At 50.8% G+C, this 22431-nt stretch overlaps 4 protein-coding genes across 4 annotated transcripts; 2 read left to right on the top strand and 2 right to left on the bottom strand.

Annotated features, from left to right (window-relative positions):
- Window positions 1-1642: 1642 nt before the first annotated feature.
- On the bottom strand, window positions 1643-3707 carry ASPGLDRAFT_1405689 (putative ATP dependent RNA helicase). Its single transcript, XM_022541704.1, has 4 exons — window positions 2770-3707; window positions 2164-2707; window positions 2053-2102; window positions 1643-1997 (listed from the first exon to the last, which is right to left on the bottom strand). Exons 1-3 carry the CDS (start codon window positions 3542-3544, stop codon window positions 2072-2074), a joined length of 1350 nt encoding a protein of 449 aa, XP_022401677.1. The 5' UTR covers window positions 3545-3707; the 3' UTR covers window positions 1643-1997; window positions 2053-2071.
- A 163-nt stretch (window positions 3708-3870) lies between these two features.
- ASPGLDRAFT_124729 (putative translational activator) lies at window positions 3871-13693 on the top strand (the record flags this gene model as incomplete). The annotated part of the gene is made up of 11 exons (XM_022540502.1): window positions 3871-3991; window positions 4062-6118; window positions 6181-6859; window positions 6917-7108; window positions 7164-11336; window positions 11385-11469; window positions 11523-11664; window positions 11721-12271; window positions 12933-13202; window positions 13308-13458; window positions 13547-13693. 11 exons carry the CDS (start codon window positions 3871-3873, stop codon window positions 13691-13693), a joined length of 8568 nt encoding a protein of 2855 aa, XP_022401678.1.
- An 889-nt stretch (window positions 13694-14582) lies between these two features.
- On the bottom strand, window positions 14583-16151 carry ASPGLDRAFT_45940 (uncharacterized protein). Its single transcript, XM_022546351.1, has one exon. It carries the CDS (start codon window positions 16041-16043, stop codon window positions 14796-14798), a length of 1248 nt encoding a protein of 415 aa, XP_022401679.1. The 5' UTR covers window positions 16044-16151; the 3' UTR covers window positions 14583-14795.
- Window positions 16152-18911: 2760 nt separating this feature from the next.
- On the top strand, window positions 18912-21338 carry ASPGLDRAFT_45942 (uncharacterized protein). The gene is made up of 3 exons (XM_022546352.1): window positions 18912-19351; window positions 19429-20804; window positions 20855-21338. The coding sequence occupies exons 1-3, from the start codon at window positions 19327-19329 to the stop codon at window positions 21095-21097; spliced, it is 1644 nt and encodes a 547-aa protein (XP_022401680.1). The 5' UTR covers window positions 18912-19326; the 3' UTR covers window positions 21098-21338.
- Window positions 21339-22431: the final 1093 nt, after the last annotated feature.

Here is a 22431-nt window from a genome sequence, read left to right on the forward strand (position 1 = left end):
TGGACAAAATCTAAGCCAGTAGGAAACACAACGTACCAATCTGTCATGGCGGTACTTGGTAACGAGATGGAAACAGATTCCGTTTTGGACACGACCAGCTCGTCCTCGTCGCTGTTTGGCGTTGGCCCGCGAGATAAATGACTCGATCAATCTCGACAGTTGCCGTCGTTCATCAAACCTGGCCAGTCAGTAACGTTCATGCTTACAGCCAGGCGAAATTCCTACCGCATAGTCTTCTCTCTGCCCGTATCAATCACAGCAGTGATATCCGGAATTGTAATACCTAGGGAAGTTAGCATTAAGTCCCCATAAACAACACAAGCAAGCATGCAAGCCTACCAGTTTCCGCAATATTGGTAGCAATAACGATCTTCCTCATCCCTGCCGGAGGCACATTGAACGCCTTTTCTTGATCTTCACTGGCAATAGAAGAGTGAAGCGCGTGAACGATCCAGCCCTGTTGGAATGTTGGCTCTGAGAGAATCTCGTCGTTTAAGCGACGAATTTCTGCCATACCAGGCATGAAAATCAAGATCGCTTTGCTGTACTGCGACATCTCGGGCGCCGAGGCGATCTTCATGACCAGCCTCTTGATCAACTGGTAATCAAGACGGTATTCATCAATGTTCTGGATCGTTTCTCTCGTTTGCTTCGAATAAGCGTCAAGGGTTGACTGAACACCGCTAGCAGCGTCACCTTGCGAGCTCTCAGCCATCTCCTCTGTGTCTTCGTCGACCACAGCGTTCGATTCGTTCTCAGTCAACCGGTAGTTTGTCAGCTCGATGGCATCTTCGAGATGCTTCATCTCCACGGGGAAGGTTCGTCCAGGGATGTTCATAACAGGGACACCACCGAGATAGTTCGAGAAACGTTGTGCCTCGAGAGTGGCCGACATGAGGATGAGCTTCAAGTCGGGTCTTCTCTGCATCAATCGTCGAATAACGATAAGGAGGAAGTCGCTGTCGATCGTACGTTCGTGCACTTCATCAATCACAACGTGCGAGATGTCTTGGAAGTCATCCGGCCGTTCCAACATTCGTACCACAACACCGGTAGTCCTGTCAAGTGTGAGCCCAAGTACCTTATCTCAAAGGAAAAGAACATACGCATATACTAGTCTCGTCGATTGGCTGACCTTGCTCTCCAACCTGACAGCAAAACCAATCAGAGACCGGGATGTCCCGACATCATTCTTGCTTTCTCCCAGTTCTTCACTGACACGCCGTGCCAGCGAGATAGCAGAGATCCTCCGAGGCTCCGTCACATAGATCTTCGCAGGGCGGCCCTGTTGCATCTCATGCTCCAGAATAAACGACGGAATCTGGGTACTCTTCCCGCTACCAGTTTCACTGCAAATGATGAGGGCGCGGTGAGTGTCCAGCGTGGTGAGAATTTCCTCCTTGAAATCCCAAATAGGGAGACTCATTCGGCCCTGCATCATGTAATGGAAGGAAGAAGTGGAGGCTTTTTCCAACCATGCCCGTATTATTTTATCGTTGGGGCCTAGGTTCTCTCTGGGCACCGTCTTCACCGGTGTTTCGGGCTTGCTAGCAGTACCGTTTCTCCTGCGGAAGTTATCAGATAACACGACATCATCTTCGAAGCCACCGTTATTCTCCTGCACAAGCTGTTTCAACCAAGTGACGGTCTTCTTGTCGATTTCGTCCTCCTGTGTCTTTTTGACAGTCGCAAGCTCGGTCCAAAGGTCCCTCCAGACCGCTGGGAGCCGCATGTAGGCTTTGCCCTCCTTGGAGTTCTGTGGGAACAGGATGAAGAGAGCTAGCGTCGAGACATATGCTTCTGCTTGTTGCTGAGTTGGCGTTGCGATGTTGTCCATAGAAACGTACGTAGCGTATGCGTTCGATTTGTGCGTCACCATGTCGAGCGACAGTTCGAACGGGACTTCCTGCGGTTTCGACCATCGCACTTCAATTGCCTTTCTGTTCTGGTACGATGAAGCGGAAAAGTCCTTGAAAATGATCTTGCACCCGGTGTCCCTACAACTCATCAGCTTCATGGAGAAAGCACCAGTAGCAATATAGGTAGGCATACCTGGACTTGCACGTTTCCTCTAATACCCGTCGAGGACTGAGACCGGAAAACTTGCCGAAATCACGGACATACATCGTAGCTTTACTCAGCTCCTCAAGGATAATGCCCGACTCCAACTCTGGTTCTTCGACCCCAAACATGTCTCCAAGCAGGTCTGCATTCTCGTTGTCACCAGCAGCGGCCAGCACATCACTCTCCAGCTCCGGCTCCGGCTTCGTCTCCTCTGGTTGCTCTTGATCCTCAGCAGGAGGTTTTTCTTCCTCGCGCTGAGTACGCCGGAAAAACGATGCCTCTTTCCTAAGATCCTCGAGCCTTTCTCTCCATTTGTACTCCGCCTCTTCACGGTCGAAAAGCACGTCCTTTTCAATGCCGGAGATCTTGCGCTGAATCTTTGCTGCTTGCGGATCGTTAGAGCCACTGTCCGTATTATCCCGACCAGATTTCTTTCCCTTTTTCGGCTTGTCGTAGAGGTCTGGACAGAGGCTGTACAGCTTGATCTGCAAATCCAAGTACTTAGGGACCAAGGTATCCGGTTCAAGCGAGCTATCGGAGTCATAGTCCAGGGCTGGGGGTGTTGGAGCTTTGGACTCGGGCTTAGAAGGTTTAGTCCATTTGCTTTCACCTTGCGCGGGGCCGGACTTTTGCTGGTCGCCCTCTAATAAGAGAAAACGGGAATTAGCTTTTCAATTACTAAAAGCACGACGAGCTTAGATTTACCAGTTATCCAGGATATCGTTTTATCTGAATATTTGGGCAGCTGTGCACCCGTCCTAGCATAAGATGGGAGCTCAGCGGGATCACAGTGCAGAGCAAACCAGTCTAGTATCTCGTCCATATTCCACAAAGCATCCCTATTAGTAGGAACAGTATTGCCTGCAAAATAGACCAAAAGATGCTTCAAAGCTTCATCTACCCTTGTCTCGGGAAATCCAAGTTTAATCAAGGTCTCTTTCAGGGTCCATAGCTTCATATATAGATCCTCTTCCGAGAATGTCCGTTTCGCGCCTGGCTGTGGACTGAGCTCACATTCCTCCGTCTCAACGAGACCCAGGATCCGGTTCAACACATCCGCCGGCAACCATTCGAAAACATTCAGCGAGCCGGACGCCTGCTGTCGCATGACCCGTCGCTCCGTCTCCAGCTTCGTCACATGCCGAGCAGCATCGCTCCTACACTTCGACGCGTGTTTTTCGACCAGTAGTTGAAGTTCCGCGTCCTCCAGGTGCTTCTCCAACTGCTCCGGTGTATACTGGTGCAGCGACTGCGTGTCTTTTGTCTGTGTTTCGGAGGGCTGGGCTCTCTCTGCAGGTGTGGGCTGATCTGTTTCCGGTGGTGCGGAGGTTGTCTTGGACTCTGCTGGAGTTGTTGTTGCTGCGGTTGGCGGGGTGGACGTAGTCGATTCCGGCTTGGGCTTGGAGGGGATGGACGTAGTAGCGAAACCTCGAGCTGGGTTGGCCGCGGGCTTCTTCTTTTTCTTGTTGTTCGGGGGCATTGTGCTTGTTCCTGGTTAGACGGTAGCTAGTATGTACCTGTAGTTAGTGAGAGAGGGGCAGAAACGCGATGAATTGAGATTGAAGGGGGAAATTCAGTGACCAAAGAAACTGAATAAATTCCCCCAAGTAGAAAAGAAGTTGAAAAGAAGAAGAAACAAGAAGAATCCAACGGTTCTTCTGTATGGGCGCAAGTGGGCGCGGTTGACGTCTGTCTCTGTGACTCTCCCCACAAATAGAAAAAAAGAAAACTTTTATGACAACATCAACGGCAGAGCAGCCAAAACTACTACTGAGTGCTCACGGCGACATGCCCTCTTGAGGAAATATGGACGACTTCCCATGGCAAGAGGTGAAATCTGGAGACCTGGAGAGCCTACAGCTTCTGATCTCTTCGAGTTCGACTGCTCGCAGAGTTCGTGCTCTCCAGGACCTTCGCGATAGAGCCGGTTTGGACCCCTCCGCCGCAATGAGAAAAGCCACTGAATTGCTAATCACCTGACTGGTGCTATTGTATAGGAACTGAATTACCGCAAGAATCTCATCAAGATTTATTAGAACTGCTTTTTAGAACATATCCCTCCTATGTCGATCGTCCATCGCGTTACGCCGTCCAAGAATGCCTCCGTTCGCTTCTCAAGGCCCAACCGCCGACCGATAGCACCAACGATGTGAAGTATCTTATTCAGAGACTGAAGACGGAGACTTCCAAGCCCGGGTTGGCAGCTACGTCTGCGTTTGTGCTGGTGGAATGGTGTTCGGTGTTGCTACAGCATTTGACGGAGTCGGAGACGCCGCTGGAGCCCGTGTTGGACATCATCGCCGCGGATGCGAAGGCGCTGGAAATCTGTTTCTCTGCGAATCCTAAACCAAGTGTTGTGCAATCGGCACTCAGAGTTACAAGACGTGCTTTGCGTGCGGTGTTCAGATCGACCCGCGGCGACGATGCCGTCCGTCAGTCTGTCAGCCGGTTGACCAGTGACTCGACCACGGGACAGAAAAATGCGCCTTTCCTGGGTGTGATTTCCGGAGTCAGCGCTCGTCTTCCAGCCCAGAAGCCAGTCTTGGAGGAGCAGAAGAAGGCTATCATTGCATTCTACGCCAAGGAGTTGATTGGATCCCGGTCAGCGGTCCCCTCCCATATCGCCAATGGCCTGTCGGATTTCTTTGCGTCGTTCGTGACTTACGAGGATGTTGAGACGGAGCTGGTGCCACCATTCGAGAAGGCGATTCTGAGAGCTCCGGAAGTGTCTCTCGGGGGTCTGATCCCGGCCCTCTGTGCTGCGTTGCCAGAGCAGATCGATCTGTCAGACCTTCTGTTGTCCCGTCTCTTGAAGCATCTCGTTTCGAGCTTGAAGTCGAACAATCCCGCGATCAGACAGGGTGCTGTGAGCTCTTTCGAGTCGTTTCTCGCCAAATCCAAGGCCGAGGGTTCGCTTCTAAAGATCGCAAGCGAGGTCGTCAGTCCTCTAAAGACCCAGAAGATCACCAACCCGGATCATCGTGCCGTGTTTGCTCAATCACTTGCTGCTATGGTACCTTCCGTTGCTCTTTCAACCGAAGTGGTCCAAGGCCTTGTTCCCGTTTTCACCCGCGAGTCCAACGAGCCTGCTCTGGAACAAGAAGTCAAAGCGTTTAGCAAACACCTTGCTTTCCTGGTCAAGTCCGCAGTCAAGGTCAGTGACGACGCGATCAACACCATCGTGAAGGGATCTTCAGATAAGCGCGTTCCTTTCCGGAAGCTCTGGCAGCTCAATGTTGGAGATGTGCTTTGGGAGACCGATTCGACGACCCTGGCCAGTTCCGAGGTCGAGCCACTCGTTTCCAAGTTCATCGCTAAAATGAAAGACATGTTCAATGAGGTGGTTTCGAACCCCGTGCCGTCCGCCCAGAACGGCGCCCTGTCAACCGCCTACGTTTACCTGGCGCTCTTGGAGCGCGCAGGTTCTGACAGTGAGACTTTGGAGACGACAGTGGCTCAGTCGATAGTTCTGAACCCCAAACCGTCGTTCCTCCTTAACCCCAGGGCCTACTCGAAACTGGCTTCCCAAGCTGAAATGCAATGGGCCGTGCGAGCACTTGCCGCCGTTGCTTCTGGCCCCAAGTTCGAAGCCGCAGAGCACGCCGCCAAGGTCGCATGGGCCGAAGCCTTCATTTATGCAATCACAGCACCTGGACTCCACACCAACTTCAGAGAACAGTCTGCCCGTGCGTTGTCGGATGTCTACCTTAAGAAACCGGGAACAACTGGCCGCATCATCATCGACGGTCTTTGGGCTTGGATTCTGTCTTCCAGAACTACAGAGAAGGAATCTGCTCCAGTTTCTGCAGGACCAGGAAACGAGGGTCTTTTGCACCTTGTGACTCGAGCTATCTGCCCACCAGTAACCAGTCTCGAAGAAGGCCATGCCTCTGAAATGAGAACTCAGCTTGTTGAGCTCCTCGTTCTATGTCGCCCTGAGATGATTCCTAAAGCTGCTTGGATTGCTTTGTGCTTGAGGACTGGCACAGACCCTGGCGATCTTGTTCGTGAGCTTCCTGACGAGTTCATGAAGCAATTGAGTCGCGTGCATGATGTAAGTCACACATTCCTCGCTCTATATCATTAGCCATAAAGGAAGTTACTGATTAGTCCCAGGACCCTGTGCAATCTAAGGTGCCCCAAATCGATGCGGCAATCTGGAGCGCAGCAGCAGACTTGGCATTCGTTGCGCCCGACACAATGATTCCTCAACTCGTCGACCAGATTAAGGATGATCTCAGCGCCGAGCGCCTGTCCAAATTCACGCCGACAGACGCTGCCATCGCCCGCACTCCGGAAGGAACAATGTTTGTCGATATCCTAAGTACCAAGTCAAGGCAGCTTGACAAGAACACCAAGGATTACGACACTCTGAAATGGGAGGAAGAGCTCCGAGCGCAACTTGCCGAGAGGAAGGGCCAGACTCAAAAGAAACTCAAGCCTGAAGAACAGGCTAAAGTTAAGGCCCAGCTCGCCCAGGAGGCCAAGATTCGCGAAGAGGTGCTTTACGAGGTTAAGAGAATTGAGAGAGGTGCAGGGATCATCCAGGGTCTCGCAACGGGCCCTGCTACTGACGTAGAAGGCTGGATCAACCCTGCCGTGAGCTCCCTGCTTGCTCTCATGGAGGTTAACGCAGGCATGTTCGTCGGTGATGTCGTGTCGAAGGCTTACGTTTCGTGCGCTGACAAACTGTCGACTCGTCTGGCGACTCTCCGGCAATTTGTTGGTGTGGCCACGCTGCGGGCCATCGGGAGAACTTATCTTCCTCTTGAGATGGAAGTGGAGCCTCTTGGTGGTAAGTGTTGTATTTGTACTATGCGGAATGTTGATGGTTGCTGACTGTCTCTACCAGAGCTCATTGCTAGGATCCTGTACCGTGTGCGGTTTGCGTCGGAGCAACGCCCTCTTGAGGAGGCGTCTTTGGCCTATCTTCTTCCTTTGGTTTTCCTGATCCTTAACCGGAACGGTATCGAAGAGAAGGAGGAGGGTGAAGGAGAACAGGTTCTGCTCGCTCTTGAAATCTTGTCTTTCCACTCAAGCTCATGTAAGGTTTATTGTCACCACTTGCCGTTGGCAAGCAAAGGCTAATATGTGAAAAGTCTCCGACAACCGCCTTCCTCGTGTCGAGGTCCTGAAACACCTCATCTCGGCAATGCAGAGATACTCCCAGCATTACAAGCTGATCAAGGACACATTGTTCGACCTTTGCCGAAGCATCTCGGCAAATATCGGACAGGAGGAACTGCAAGCTCTTTTGGAGGGCACCATTGTCTCGGATGTTTCTGTCAGAACATCCGTTCTGCAGGCTATCAATGCCGAAATTGATTTGACGGATCTTGACTTCTCTGAGCACATTTGGCTTGCCTGCCACGATCATGTTGAGGAGAATGTCGACATTGCGGAAGCGATCTGGGAAGAGAACGCCCTGGAGATCGACGACTCTTCATACGGCAAAATCATTTCGTACCTGGCTTCCAAGGACTCGCAGCTCCGTGGAGCGGCTGCTCGCGGATTGGCACATGCGGTCGAACTCGACCGGTCCAAGTTTGCCGGTATCCTGTCAGAGCTACAGGCCAAGTATGAAGACGAAACTAGGCCAAAGGACCCCGAAAAGGACAAGTATGGAATGCCGAAGAAGATGGACACGACAGACATCTGGGAGTTCCGAAGCGGTATTGCCCTTGCCTTTGGTGCCATGACAAACGGTTTCGAGGGCGAGCAGATCGTGTCGTTCTTGCGCTTCCTCATCGAAAGAGGGCCGCTCATCGACAGGAGCTCTACCGTACGTGCTCAAATGGCCGAAAGTGGTAGATCTGTCATTGCTTCGCGTGGTCAGCAAAAGGTCGAGGAGCTTATGCAGCTCTTGGAAACTACGCTCGAAACATCGGACAAGGCAACCCAGCAATCTGATTTACTCAACGAGGCAGTGGTTGTCCTCTATGGATCTCTGGCCCGCCATCTCAAGGCCGACGACCCACGTCTGCAGACCGTCCTCAAGAAGCTTCTTGCCACCCTACCTACTCCTGCCGAAAGTGTGCAATCCGCAGTCGCCGGCTGCCTGCCACCTTTGATCAGACTGTCTGCCTCTAAGAGCTCCAGTTACGTCCAGGAAATGCTTGACCAGCTTCTTCAAACGAAGAACTATGCTACCCAGCGTGGTGCGGCGTACGGTCTGGCTGCTATCGTCAGTGGAAGGGGTGTCTCGACGCTGCGCGAATTCCAGATCATGAGCCACCTCAAGGAAGCAACCGAGAATAAGAAAGAGCCGCACCAGAGACAGGGTGCAGTCTTGGCTTATGAGCTTTTTGCCACGATTCTTGGACGCACCTTTGAGCCATATGTTATCCAGATCGTTCCTCAGCTTCTCGCCCTCTTCGGTGATATGAGCATTGATGTCCGTGAAGCCTGTCTTGACGCTGCAAAGGCATGCTTCGCCAACCTCAGCTCTTATGGTGTGAAGAAGATTCTTCCCACTCTGCTTGATGGTCTCGATGATACGCAATGGCGTAGTCAGAAGGGAGCTTGTGAGTTGCTTGGTGCCATGGCCTACCTCGATCCCCAGCAACTTGCAACGAGCTTGCCTGAGATCATTCCTCCTCTCACGATTGTGCTCAACGATACCCACAAGGAAGTGCGCAATGCTGCAAACCGCAGTCTTCAGCGATTTGGTGAGGTCATTAGCAACCCTGAAATCAAGAGCTTGGTGAACGTTCTTCTGAAGGCCCTGAGCGACCCGACCAAGCACACAGACGAGGCTCTGGATTCTCTTATCAAGGTGTCCTTCGTTCACTATCTCGATGCTCCCTCTTTGGCACTTGTTGTCCGTATCCTCGGGCGTGGTCTTGGTGACAGATCGGCAACCAAACGGAAGTCTGCCCAGATTATTGGTAGCTTGGCTCACCTTACGGAGCGCAAAGATCTTCTTTCGCACCTGCCTATTATCGTTTCTGGCTTGCAGCTGGCAATTGTTGATCCTGTGCCTACCACTCGTGCTACCGGTTCCAAGGCTCTTGGTTCACTTATCGAGAAGCTTGGAGAGGATGCTCTTCCCGATCTCATTCCCAACCTCATGGCTACGCTCAAGTCCGACACTGGTGCAGGCGACAGATTTGGATCTGCCCAGGCGCTGTCGGAGGTTCTTGCAGGCTTGGGTACGACGAGACTCGAGGAGACTCTGCCAACTATCTTGCAGAACGTGTCCAGCTCCAAGGCTTCTGTTCGTGAAGGCTTCATGACTCTCTTCATCTTCCTTCCTGCCTGCTTCGGTAACAGCTTCGCCACCTATCTTAACAAGATCATTCCGCCGATCCTTGCTGGTCTGGCTGATGATGTTGATTCGATCCGTGACACCTCTCTCCGGGCTGGTCGATTGCTGGTCAAGAACTTCTCCTCTAAGGCGATTGACTTGCTTCTGCCAGAGCTTGAGCGCGGTCTTGCCGATGACAGCTACCGTATCAGATTGAGCTCCGTCGAGTTGGTCGGAGACCTTCTGTTCAGTATTACCGGTATCTCGGGCAAGGCCGAGGCCGAAGAAGAGGAAGAGGAAGCGACCCAGGCCGGACAGTCTCTGCTCGAGGTTCTGGGAGCCGAGAGAAGGGACAAGGTCTTGTCTGCTCTGTTCATCTGCCGCTGCGATACTTCTGGTCTCGTCAAGAGTGCAGCGATGGCCGTCTGGAAGGCGCTTGTTGCGTCGCCCAAGTCCCTCAAGGACATGGTCCCCGCCCTGTCCCAGCTCATCATCCGTCGCCTCGGTTCGTCGAACATGGAGCACAAGGTTATTGCAAGCAACGCCCTTGGAGACCTCATCAAAAAGGCTGGAGAATCGGTTCTGGCTACCTTGCTGCCTTCCCTCGAGGAGGGTCTGCGTACCTCGCCAGATGTCGACGTTAAGCAGGGTATTTGTATTGCGCTGCGCGAGGTCATTACCTCTGCTTCCGTTGATGCCCTTGAGGATTATGAGAAGATTCTCATTTCCACCGTCAGAGTGGCCTTGGTTGACAACGACGAGGACGTTCGTGAGGCTGCCGCTGAAGCGTTTGACGCTCTTCAGCAGATCCTGGGCAAGAAGGCTGTCGACCAAGTTCTGCCTTACCTCCTGCACCTCCTGAGAAACGACGAGGATGCAGAGCAGGCTCTTTCTGCGCTCCTGACACTGCTCACCGAACAGACTCGTGCCAACATCATTCTGCCCAACCTTATCCCGACTCTGCTCACACCTCCTATTTCTGCGTTCAACGCCAGGGCTATTTCCTCTCTGGCCCAGGTGGCATCCTCTGCCATGACTCGCAGACTGCCAACTATCTTGAACTCCTTGATGGATGGCATGATCTCCACCGAGGACGACGACCATCGTCAAGAGTTGAGCAATGCCTTCGACACTGTTCTTGTGTCTGTTGATGAGTATGACGGTCTCAATGTCATGATGAACGTTATGATATCTCTCTTGAAGCACGACGACCACAAGCGCCGGGCCAACGCAGCACTGCACCTCAACAAGTTCTTCTCGGACGCTTCTCTCGATTACTCCAGATACCACCAGGACCTTATCCGCGTTCTGCTCATCTCGTTCAGCGACTACGACGCGGATGTTGTCAAGGCTGCATGGACTGCTCTCAGCGGCCTCACCAAGAACATGCGCAAAGAGGAAATGGAAGTGTTGGCTATTTCTACCCGCCAGATCTTGCGACAAGTCGGTGTCCCTGGATCAGACCTGCCGGGCTTCAGCTTGCCTAAGGGTATCACTGCTGTCCTTCCGATCTTCTTGCAAGGTCTCCTCAACGGTACCGTGGACCAGCGTACACAGGCTGCTCTTGGTATCGGCGACATCATCGACCGTACGAACGCCAATGCTCTGAAGGCGTTCGTCACCCAGATCACCGGTCCTCTGATTCGTGTTGTGTCCGAGCGTTCGGTTGACATCAAGTGCGCCATTTTCTTCACCCTCAACAAACTCTTGGAGAAGATCCCGCTTGCTGTCAAGCCATTCTTGCCGCAGCTCCAGCGTACCTTTGCTCGTGGTCTTGCGGACTCTACAAGTGAGACTCTGCGTAACAGAGCCGCCAAGGGTCTTGGTATCTTGATTACCTTGACTCCTAGGGTTGATCCTCTTATTGCAGAACTCATTACTGGTTCGAAGACGCCCGATGTGGGTGTGAAAAACGCCATGATGAAGGCCCTTCAAGAAGTCGTTGGCAAGGCTGGCTCCAACATGAGCGAAGCCTCCAAGAATGCTATTCTTGGACTTATCGACGCCGACACCAGCGACCAGACCGGTAAGTGTATACAGCCTACAGTACGCAATTACAATTCTAACATGCGAGTAGACTCCGTGGCCATCACAAACGCCAGGCTGCTTGGTGCTCTCGTCAAGGTTCTTCCTGCTGCCACCGCTGGGCCGCTCATCAAGTAAGTTGACTACGATATCGCTGGTGGTAAAGCAAGTGCTAACTACGTTAAAGGAACCGTGTTCTCGTGTCCCAGGCTTCTCATGCATCTGTCCTCGGACTCAATGCCCTGCTTGTTGAGTCGCCATCGTCTCTGATGGAGAACTTCGCAGCCGAGACACAATCTGCTATTTGCCAGGGCTTGTCGCACCAGGACGTAAGTTTTACTCCGTTCTAAAACAGCAATGCAAGGACAATGCTGACTCGAAACAGACCTTTATCTCCGACAACAGTGCCCTTGCTCTCGGTAAATACCTGCTGGTGGAAGATGAGCACCGCAGCTTCGAAACCAACAAGACAGTCTTTGAGGCCTTGGCATTGTGCATTAAACCGGGTACCCCCTCTGACACCCGCCGATTGGCTCTGGTGGTGATCCGGACCGTCAGCCGACTGCACCCCGAGCTTACCCGGCCCCATCTGGCCCTCCTCGCCCAGCCAATCTTCGCCTGCGTTCGCGACCTCGTCATCCCCGTCAAGCTCGCAGCCGAAGCAGCTTTCCTCTCCATCTTCTCCGTGGAGGAGTCCGAGAGTGCCGTCTTCGACAAGTACATGGCCGGCCCTGGCGCGGAACTCCCGCCGGGACCCAAGCGGAGCATGTCGGACTACTTCAAGCGTGTTGCGCTACGTCTTGCTACACAGGCTAGGGAGCGCAAGGAGGCTGAGGGTGGACATGGCGGACTGGGTCTGTCGAACGACGAGATGGATGATGAGAAGGAATTGTGGAGTATTGGGAAAGTTGACCTTGGGGAAGTGACATTCGATGAGTGATTGTTTGAGCCTATCGCATATTGTGGATAGATGTTGCATCGGGTGTATATGTTTTAAAAGTTGTTCGAATACATTGTTCTTATTCGTCCTGTCTGTTGTCCCATACTATGACATACACGGTAGGTGTCACGTGACCCATAACTAAGCGACCCACCACGATATCCGAGCATTCAAGTCGATGAACAGAGTTAAAAACAAGATACCATCATCTCAACCAGAAATAGTATCCAAAATATGAAGAATTGTACGGGGTATTATATGCAAAATAGAATGATCTCCAGCCAGTTGCGGCTCTAAGTCGGGAAGCGTATGGGGCACAAGCCCTAGAGTGGAGCCACTCGCTTAGGGGCACAGTGGATTAGCTAATCACCCGGTGTATCTCAAACTCCTCACTGGGAATTCTACCCGTAGTCGAGTGCAACGAACACCATCCGCCAACGACCGTCGATACGCCGACATCAAGATGTGAGTTCCATCGTGCGAACCTGATATTGTCATTCTACGGGGAATTATTGTTCTTGAGGTTTTTTCCCGACTTGAAAAGACCCCTCCAAAATTCCCCTTCAGAATGATGTATCAGGGGGGCGACAGCCTCCGAACAAAAAAAAAAAAAATACCACAGAAATCAACACGATACTGACTTCTGTGTCTACACAGGGTCAACCTTCGCACCCAGAAGCGCCTCGCCGCCTCCGTGGTGGGCTGCGGCCAGCGCAAGATTTGGCTCGACCCCAATGAGATGAACGAGATCTCCAACGCCAACTCCCGCCAGACCGTCCGCAAGCTCGTCAGCGATGGCCTTATCATCCGCAAGCCCGTGACCATGCACTCCCGTGCTCGCGCCCGTGAGCTCAACGAGGCCCGCAGAATCGGCAGAAACCGCGGCCTGGGTAAGCGTAAGGGTACCAAGGAGGCCCGTATGCCCAGGTATGCTTTTCTTCCCTACCTTTCGCGATCGATCGACCGTCTATGAGAAATAAATCAGCGGATATATGTGATATTAGAAGGGAATGCTGATGGGTTTTTCTCCAGCCACATCCTCTGGATGCGCCGCATGCGTGTTCTCCGTCGCCTGCTAGTCCGCTACCGTGCCTCTGGCAAGATCGACAAGCACCTCTACCACGAGCTCTACCACCTGAGCAAGGGTAACACCTTCAAGCACAAGCGCGCTCTCGTTGAGCACGTAAGTTTTCCCGCATTGGATGGATATACTTGGTTCTACTGGAAATGGGGAGGCTAGTTGGCAGTACGAGATGCTGACTTACATACAGATCCAAAGGGCCAAGGCTGAGAGACTCCGTGAGCGTACTCTCAAGGAAGAGATGGACGCTAAGCGTGCCAAGAACAAGGCTCTCCGTGAGAGACGGCAGGAGCGTGTTGAGTCCAAGCGCAACGCCCAGGCCGAGGGCCAGGAGTAAAAATGCTCTGATGTTTGGCGGTGCGGAGGTTGAACTGGAGGAATCAATCAGCCCATCGAATCCGGTCGACTACGTTGTTTTCTTTTCTCGAATTTGGGCTCGGTGGCTTGGTTCATCCGGGACGGGTACAACATGGCAACCTGGAATGGGGTTCGGGAACAGAGAAAATGTGATGCATCTTTTCCTCGACAGGGGGAAAGAGAATGGAGAAACAAAAAAATTTATAAACCCAAAACAATGGCATGGCGCTTTGTGTGATACGAAATTTTGCGGAATTTTTTATTTTCTTTTCGATATATTCGCATTTCTCTTTTTCCAGACTCCATCTAACAAGACACGCCCGATGATGATCCCTCCATTTCGACCTCCCATGGCATTCCATTCAGGTTAAAATTGTTATTCTAATGTCGTAACGGTGTTTTAACTATGTATTCAATGTACTGGGTTCAGTCTTTATTCCATAGTATCAACCCTTAAGATATTCGACTTTCCCTTTCCCTTTGCCTCTTGATTCAATAAGGCCAGAACAGACATCTCGAGTCCTGCATGGCGTATTGCAAAAGTACATACAGAGTGCACGCGCTCACTTACCCCACCTGTACTTTTTTTTCTGCGGAGTAAGTCCCGTCCGTCCCGCATTGATGATGGCATAGCAAACGGTGATGGCATAACAACTGGATCGCTGTTTGGTGTGTTTCGTGTATATTGCATGGATCGAGTGATAGTATGATGGTGATGGTATTTTCTTGTTCTTTTCTTTGAACTGTTGGCCAACGTTGTGTATCCGGGGTATATATATTTGCTTCGACATATACTGCAATCCAGGCCCAGAAATTATAAGGAATAGAGCAGGAAGAGAAAAAGATAGAACAAATGAAATATATTCAATCCCAGGGTATCAACAAACTACACTATAGTTACCATGCACGCAATGCAATGCTTAAATACAGAGTACAAACAAAATCAAACCAAACCCTCCCCGTAAGCACTCAATGCCATCCCTCGCTGTTTTCGCACTTAATATCATAGCTCATGTCGCATCTCAAGACATACTCCCAGAGCACGCCTTTAACCAAGTTTTAAACTCCCCGATAAACAAGAATCACGCTCGCGAATGCACCGCATCCACAGGGACCTCCAAATCAAACGGATCACTCCTTGCACTCCTCGCACTCCTCGCACTAATCCTCCTCGCTGATAGATCGATTACCCGTGGAGACGTGGCACTCGGGCTCGATAACCGGTAGCTGATCACCTGCAGACTGCCAACGGAGCTGTTTCGGCCAGGCAGGATGATTGTACTCCCCAGACTGTGGTCGCTGCCGTACAGGGAGCGCGGGATGACGAGGCTGTTTTGTCCTTGTGGTTGCCATTCGATGATGTTTGGTTTTGATGGGCGGACTTGTTTCCATGTTGGGCTGGTGTTGGTGTTATTTGGGGAGGTTGGGTCTGCGAAGGGGTTGGGGAGTATGGTGCTGGGACCCCGGTTGTCGAGTTGTGCTTCGATGCAGGCTTCGGTGGACTTGGAGAATGGGTTGTGGAAGAGGATTGGTTTTGGAGGGATCAGTTCAGGCGTAGGCGTAAGTTGTAAACGGTTGGGCGGTGATTGCCCGGATGGTGGACTCTGGAAAGAAAACACTGAACGGTGACGCGGCGCCCAGCTGGTCAGGGTGGGAACGGAATTCCGATCAATCCGCGAGAGTTTTCCATTCGAGCTTAGACTTTTGGTATCGCCGTACATCCGTCGCCGGCGCCGGAGTAGAAGGAAGCATATTAAAGCAACGAACGCGATGAAGCCAAGCACACCCAGTATGCTCCCGACTATCACGCGGGGGAGATTATCTTTGTTGAGACCATCTGTTTTCTGAGTTGAACTGTCCCCAGCGGATCCTGTCCCTGTTGTTGTCGTTGCTGAAGGCGTTGTACTGATTGAAGATGTTGCACTATGAGAGGCCCCGAATATCCTGGAGTCGACGGTAGGTGTTGATGTATCTGCCTCCGTCTTCGAGCCCGTAGACGAGGTCTCTGATGCCACTGGTGTAGGAGGGAAAACGCCGACATTCGGTGGAGAAGTGACCTGAACCTCCGGAGTCAGCGAGATAGTCGGGTGGATCTTCTCCGGAGGGTCGAGCAACGTCGATGGCCTAATAGAGAAAGTCGAAGGTGTTGAATATGCTCCTGATAATGCCAAAGATGACTGGGGCAATGGAGTCGCGAATAGAGAAAATGAGGTCGATGCTAACGGTGATAATGGCCCCGGTGATGCCGCTGGAACAGACACTGGAATAGAAACTCGTTTAACTTTGGTACATCTTAAGCCGCGATTGAAGATGACCGATGGACTTGACATCTCGCCGAATCCGTGGGGCAACAGTGCTCTGCTAGACCAACAAACACAGAGGATTGTCAAGGACCATACGGCATGGAGGGCTCAGAGGGAATGGCGAATATTAGGTGGCGTGTAATAGTTCGTGAAGTATTGCGATATTACTGGCGCAAGGGGCAGCAGATAATAGTAAACAAAAGAAAACTGGGAGGGAAAGGGGAGAGGAAAAGAAGAAACGAAAAAAAAAAAAAAGAAAACAAAGTCCGGAGAAAGACACAAGCATAATTCTGATGCTATTCCTATTCCTATTTTTGCTTTCCTGGCAGAAGAACGGGCAGAAGGACCCAGCGTGACCCCGGAGGAGAGCCATGACAATCCGTGTCAGAGACCCTCACCAGATCGAATTCTGCTGTTTCAGGATGAATGGTGAGGCACTAGGAACGTGGCAATGCACCCGGACTAGTACGGAGTATTGAGAGATCAGAAACTCGCACCATAAAAAAAAGGGAGATCCTCCTTGCAATTCCATATACTTTGATAGCGCACATCCAAGAAGCAGATGAATATTCAGTCGATGATAGCGCCGGAGATGGGCCAATGCGGAGTGAAACAAGCAGGATTAGCAGCATTTAAACTCGACCTGGCGTGAAACAAGCGCTTAGCAAGACCAATGCAGATATTCAGCCGGATAAGCCGAAGTTTGTATAGAGAGAGAGCAGGCTGAAACAGCTGGGGGAGTCAGCAATGGATAGTCGGTGGGTTGGTCTCATGATCAATAATTCCCGAAAGGAATCAATGCATGGCCATTGGAGATCAAACACCGGTGTGGTTGGTCTGATCGACTGTACTCCGTACTTTATACATTTATGCGTACGAGTATTAGTTCGTTCCGATGTGGTTTTTCCGTTCCGCGCGAGGCTGCCCTCTTTCTTCCCGATGTACTCCGTAGATAGCTTCAGTTAAACCTCTTCTTCATTGCCTCGACATATTTAAATTGCTAACAGTTTCGATTTACTAGTAAATAGAACACTCCTTGGAATGAATACAGGAATATCAGAAATCGATTAAATGATAAAGAATCTACTCTGTACGAGCTTTGAAAACACTCGGTCAGGGTTAAATGGTACTAAACCAGCTGCTGTAAAGCTATGTTTAATAGTATCAGGTTTGAAAGCTTCATTTCGTGCTTTTGGGTAGGCTTCGAGGAAGTCTAATTTGTTGATATGGTTGATCCCAAGACACATTCTGGTTTCAACAAGTTGACTGTACGATCGCTTTAACACTGCAAAACAACCAATATCAAGCAGCTATAAAAGATGTGATGAATGTGCTGGCATGCAGATTTGAATGATATCATTTTGACTGCAAATTTCATCAAATTTCAGTGTCAAATGACTATCATGGCTGTCAAGGATCAAAAGCAAATATTTCCCTTTTGTATGAGCAGTTGTTGATGGAATAAAGAGCTTTTGGAGCCACTGAAGCCCAATTTCATCAGAAGTCCATCCATTTGGGCTAACTTCAAAGAGCCAGTCGCCTGGGACATTGTCAAACCAACCCTCAATAAAGACCTTGCCTTTGAAAATAATGCATGGAGGCAAGGCCCACCCTGATGTGCTTATTGCCTCAATTGCAGTGACCCATTCATGATTTCCAGGCTGTAAAAGGGATCACTGATCATGGTATTCAGACCTTGTAATCACTTTTGCAGTTGCAGTTAAGCCCATTGCAAAGCCAGTTTCATCAAAGTTGTAGATATCATCAGGGTCAATGCCATATTGAAGTATTGTACATTGCACACAATTAAACCACTCTTGGATGATTTTTAGGTCTTCACACTTTGCATGCTCATAATTATAGCGCATTGAGAATCAGATTGAAAGCTCAGATTGCCTTTTCACAAAGTTTGTAATCCAATTCTCACCAACTGTTTGAACTGGGGTAGATCCACGCGCTGCAAGTAATAGATTAGCCATTTCTCATACAGCAGTAGGCTGAGGCACTGCTCCATGGGAATCCATTGAGAGTATCCATTGTATGAGTGATTCCTCTTCTGTTTGAGACAATTTATGGTTATTGGCGCGTGATTCAGGGCGAAAGACATCACCAGTAAGGCGGCGTTGTAAGGTAGAGCGAGGCACTTGAAAGTGGTGTGCTGCTTTGCAAATAGAGCTAATTTCTTGATTCTTAATAGCCTGGATAGCTAATAAGATCCTACCCTCCTGCTCTATTGAATTATGGGAGCTTCGAGGGCGAATTGGTGGCATGGTGGGTGGTTGAATTAATCAAGTGCTAATTATTGGACGCGTTTTGGTTGGGTGGCCAGCCCGCTTACAAGGCCAGCTCGCTTACCGAATACGTTAGTTAACTAGTTAACTAGTTAAGCATGTCTGACTGGGAAGGTGTCTACTTAATAGAAACTATCCCGAAGATGGACTAGCTTGGATATCAGGCGATGTCATTTGTTTTTGTCATGTGACCGTACCGAGTTCCGGATGGTGCAAAAGTACTGTACTTTAAGGGATGTAGACAGAGACAAGTACTTTGATAGACATTCAACCTCATTTTCGGCGGTATCCCCGCTTCAGAATATGAGCTGCGTTTACGCTATAACTTGGTTGAAGGTCGATCATCTAGCGCGTAGCCCAGGTTAATGATAGAAGCAATACTTTCTCTTTCTTGTATTCCAGGGCGATTAACTTGAATTAAATTGACCGGTAGAGAGCTGAGTGTAGACAGCATAGTGGCAGGTATGTAAGTGTCAACCGTTGCAACGGCCCGATGCGAAACCCCGCCGTGACAGCATTAGCTAGTTAGTAGTTACACAAGAGAAGAGAAAAGTGAATTCATAGCACTAGTCAATATGGAAATAAGAACCATAAGCTCCTCCATCGTGAAAACAACAGAGAAAAAAGAGAAAAAGGCTGTCCGATATGAAACAAAACATACCTCCGCGATCCAACCAACTCCCGGACCGGAGGCCATATTGTCGTTCTCCACGTCCAACACGTCCCCTCCAGTTTTCACTTCCTCTCCTTTTGTCTTGACACCTGCGCACAATCAACATTCAGACCAGAAAATCGGTTGTTTCTGCGACATTCAATCCGCTGTTTATTCCACTGTTTCTGATCGTGTTCCTGGACTTTGTTCCTGACGTCTGTTTGGGTCGCTCCCGCCATTAGTACCGCTGTGTCTTGATCCTGTCGTGGATTAACTTGCAACACTTGCGATATTCTATGGGATCGAAAAGACAGAAAGAGACAGGAGACTCGAAATAATCGCAGCTGAGACCACTCGTCAATTGAACATGTTCGGTGTCTTTGGTGGCCTGAGTGGGTTCCCGCCTTGACAGCTCCGTTCCCTCCGTTTGTCTAGGATTCCGCTAACTCCTACTCCGTACTAATTACAGGCCTCCCTGTAGGTACCGATCCAGAAAGAGAACGTCCTCCTCCCACCGCCCCGACCCCCATCGACTTCCCCATCTACAACCTCCCCGACCCCACAGAAGAAGACGCGGAATCCGCCCTCAAAGACCTATACAACGACCTAATCACCATAAAGCGACCCCAGGATATCACACCATCGAGGTTCCGGGCGTTCAACCTGAAAGTGGAGTCGGAGGTCCCTGCATCGCGCATTGTTCGACATGACACTACGAGTTCTGTCCGGCCATTGCCTTGGGAGGACAATACGGCTGGAGAGGGAGACCAAAATGGCCAACCGGCACTAATGGGAAATGACAATCGGTATCCGGATAAAGAGCGGTTCGAGACGTTGAGGAATGAGTTGTTGATTGAGAACGACGATGGGTTCCGGGAGGTTAGTCGGATGCCGCCGCGGGAGGGTCGTCAGAGGGTGAGGATCGCACAGACGAGGAAGTTCTGGGCGGGATTTGAGCGGATGGCTCTGTATTGGGATACCAGTTTGGATCATTACTTTGAGCGTCCTGCTACGCCAGAACCGCAGCCGGAGGATAAGGGAGATAAGATGCAGACGGACGATGAGAACACACAAACATCGGAGAGAAATCCGTCGATGGACATTGATCAGCCCGCACAGACGAACGGTAACGGCACCAATGATGATCCAGGATCCCGAACCCCGGTGGAAAGGTACACTGGCCGCCGTGTTGGCGCTGGACACGAAATGCCCGAAGACGCCCGCGAGGAAACCGTTCGAGCCTTTGTCGAAATGACCGCCTGGCCCTTTGGCTGCCAAGTCAGCATTCCCACAATCCCGCCACGACTAGCCGTCAAGACACTACTCTTTCCTGTCCGAATGACCTTCGAGACAGGCCGCTCACCTAAAGACCGAACACAGGCCCGGAGCGGCGTCCTAGAGGGTCCGGTTTTCGTTGGCCAATGCCGTTCCGAGACCGCCTTTCGGACCCCCGAAGAAAACCCCGGCTCCGGGATTGGTGACGCCGGCGATGTATTCCGGGAGGTGGGTGCAATGCTTCTAGCTGCTCAAGAACGCGCGCGCGATGGAGTCACCGATGTCCGTCCTGGCGAGGGCCAATGGTGGACGACGGCACCTCGCTGGGGAGGGGGGACGAGCGAGGGGTCAGAAGGCGAGCACCACACCGAGGAGGATAGTAATAGCAACCACGAGAAGGAGAAACCACATAAACGGTCTAAATACGACCACCCGTTCCTGGCGCTGCGGCGTCCACGGAGGATGTCGAATGCAGATAGATGGAAGGCTGTGCAGCCGGGGCCGAGTCTCTGGGAGAAGCGGATGAAGTATATGCAGATTGGGAAGACCGTGGGTAGTTTATACGATGATGTACGTCCATCAACCCCTGCAAGTGAGGAAGACTACCTAATATCGAACAGATCTACATGGTATCCTCAATCAATCACCACATCTCCATCCTGCACTTACGCGTCCACCGTCGCTATCTCGAAATCGTAACAACAGGAGAAAGCGACTGCACAACTGATTCGGATGAAGATCAACCGTGGTATGAGTTGAAACTGCGGCGGACGAGATGGTATGACTTCTTCGAGGCGAAGGATCGGGTCGAGGCGTTCGAGGGCGTATGGCGAATTTTCCATTATACCTTGCGGAAGGTGTAATTACGTGCATTTATGCTTGAGTGATTCATATCTATTCTATTCTATTCATACCCGGAATGAAGTTGGGTGAGATTTTTGCATGATTGATGGATATCTGATACTCGTACATAAATCTTCAGTTGATCTATCAGCTTCTCGCTGTAAGCAAATCATTCCACTCCATGATTTAGCCGGGTCATATGGCGTTCTCTGCCCCCTCCAAGGTTTTCGACGTGCTGCTCCATGAATCTTCTGTACGCTTCGTTGCGGTCCTGCTTTCTCCATATCCAAAGAACCAACATACCAATTCGCGTCTCTCGTCCTGTAGCGTGCTAATCAAGCAATATAACCTTGCCCACTCACTCACCAAGATAAAAAAAAAAAAAAAAAAAAAAAAAAAAAAAAAAAAAACAGGCTAGCTTCGCCCAAGGTCCGGAATAACAAGCCTTGTTGACGATAGCAATCGAGGAAATATCATCATTCTTTAAAGGCCTAAGCCGGGGAAACATGGGACAATCAGTTTTGGCGTTTAAAATATGCCGCTGTGTCCATAATGATGAATACCCAACAGCCAGAATGCGTGTCCCGATTTAATCGCGGGAATAGTTTGCTCGTTATGGTTAATGGCACCCAATGCAGCCGCGGTCCCAAGAATTGGAATGATGGGAGCATCTTTGGGAAGCTTGAATAAAAACATGGCCGCTTCCCGCAGAAGACAGGCATGTTTTTGCCGATTGGAATTGGATCACGCAAAAGATAGCTCTTTGCCTAGAATGCCGTTCGATTCAATCTCCATGGTTGAGATTATTTTATTATTATTATTATTAATTCATTCTCGCGTCTGTCAGCCGAAAGGCCGATTGGCGGCAGGTCCCTATAGAGTAGCCGGGAAAGCTACGGTTTAAATATAAACAGCCCCGTACATCCTTATGCAGCTCTAGTTCTCCGGGTCCATGAGGGCCCCGAGATCTCCTGATCTCCCTCGCATCCATCCCTATACGCAAACGCCCGCGCGTTCCATCTAAGCATCGTGGGTTGTACTAACCCGGTATGAGGCCGGCAGGGCTCCAAATTGACCGAGGAGCCGTGTCTCCAGCATGAATTGAATTGCTTTAGGGATCAACTCCAGGTCTGTCAGATAAGCCCGGTGGTCTAGCTGTAGTAGTGGTCCCCGACGAAGCACCCTAGACCTGACTTGGGAGTGCCGGGGGCAATCAAGTAAGATATGGCGTATGTCCTGGCGGCCAAGGCCACAGAGGCACTCTGTAGATTCCATCGCGCCGAATCGGCCAAGATAACCGGCCAGGGCGATCTTTCCAGTTTGCATCTGGACCAGCACTGAACTGGCGGCCTGG

The sequence above is a fragment of the Aspergillus glaucus genome, assembly GCF_001890805.1.
Source record: "Aspergillus glaucus CBS 516.65 unplaced genomic scaffold ASPGLscaffold_8, whole genome shotgun sequence".
Classification (NCBI taxonomy): domain Eukaryota; kingdom Fungi; phylum Ascomycota; class Eurotiomycetes; order Eurotiales; family Aspergillaceae; genus Aspergillus; species Aspergillus glaucus.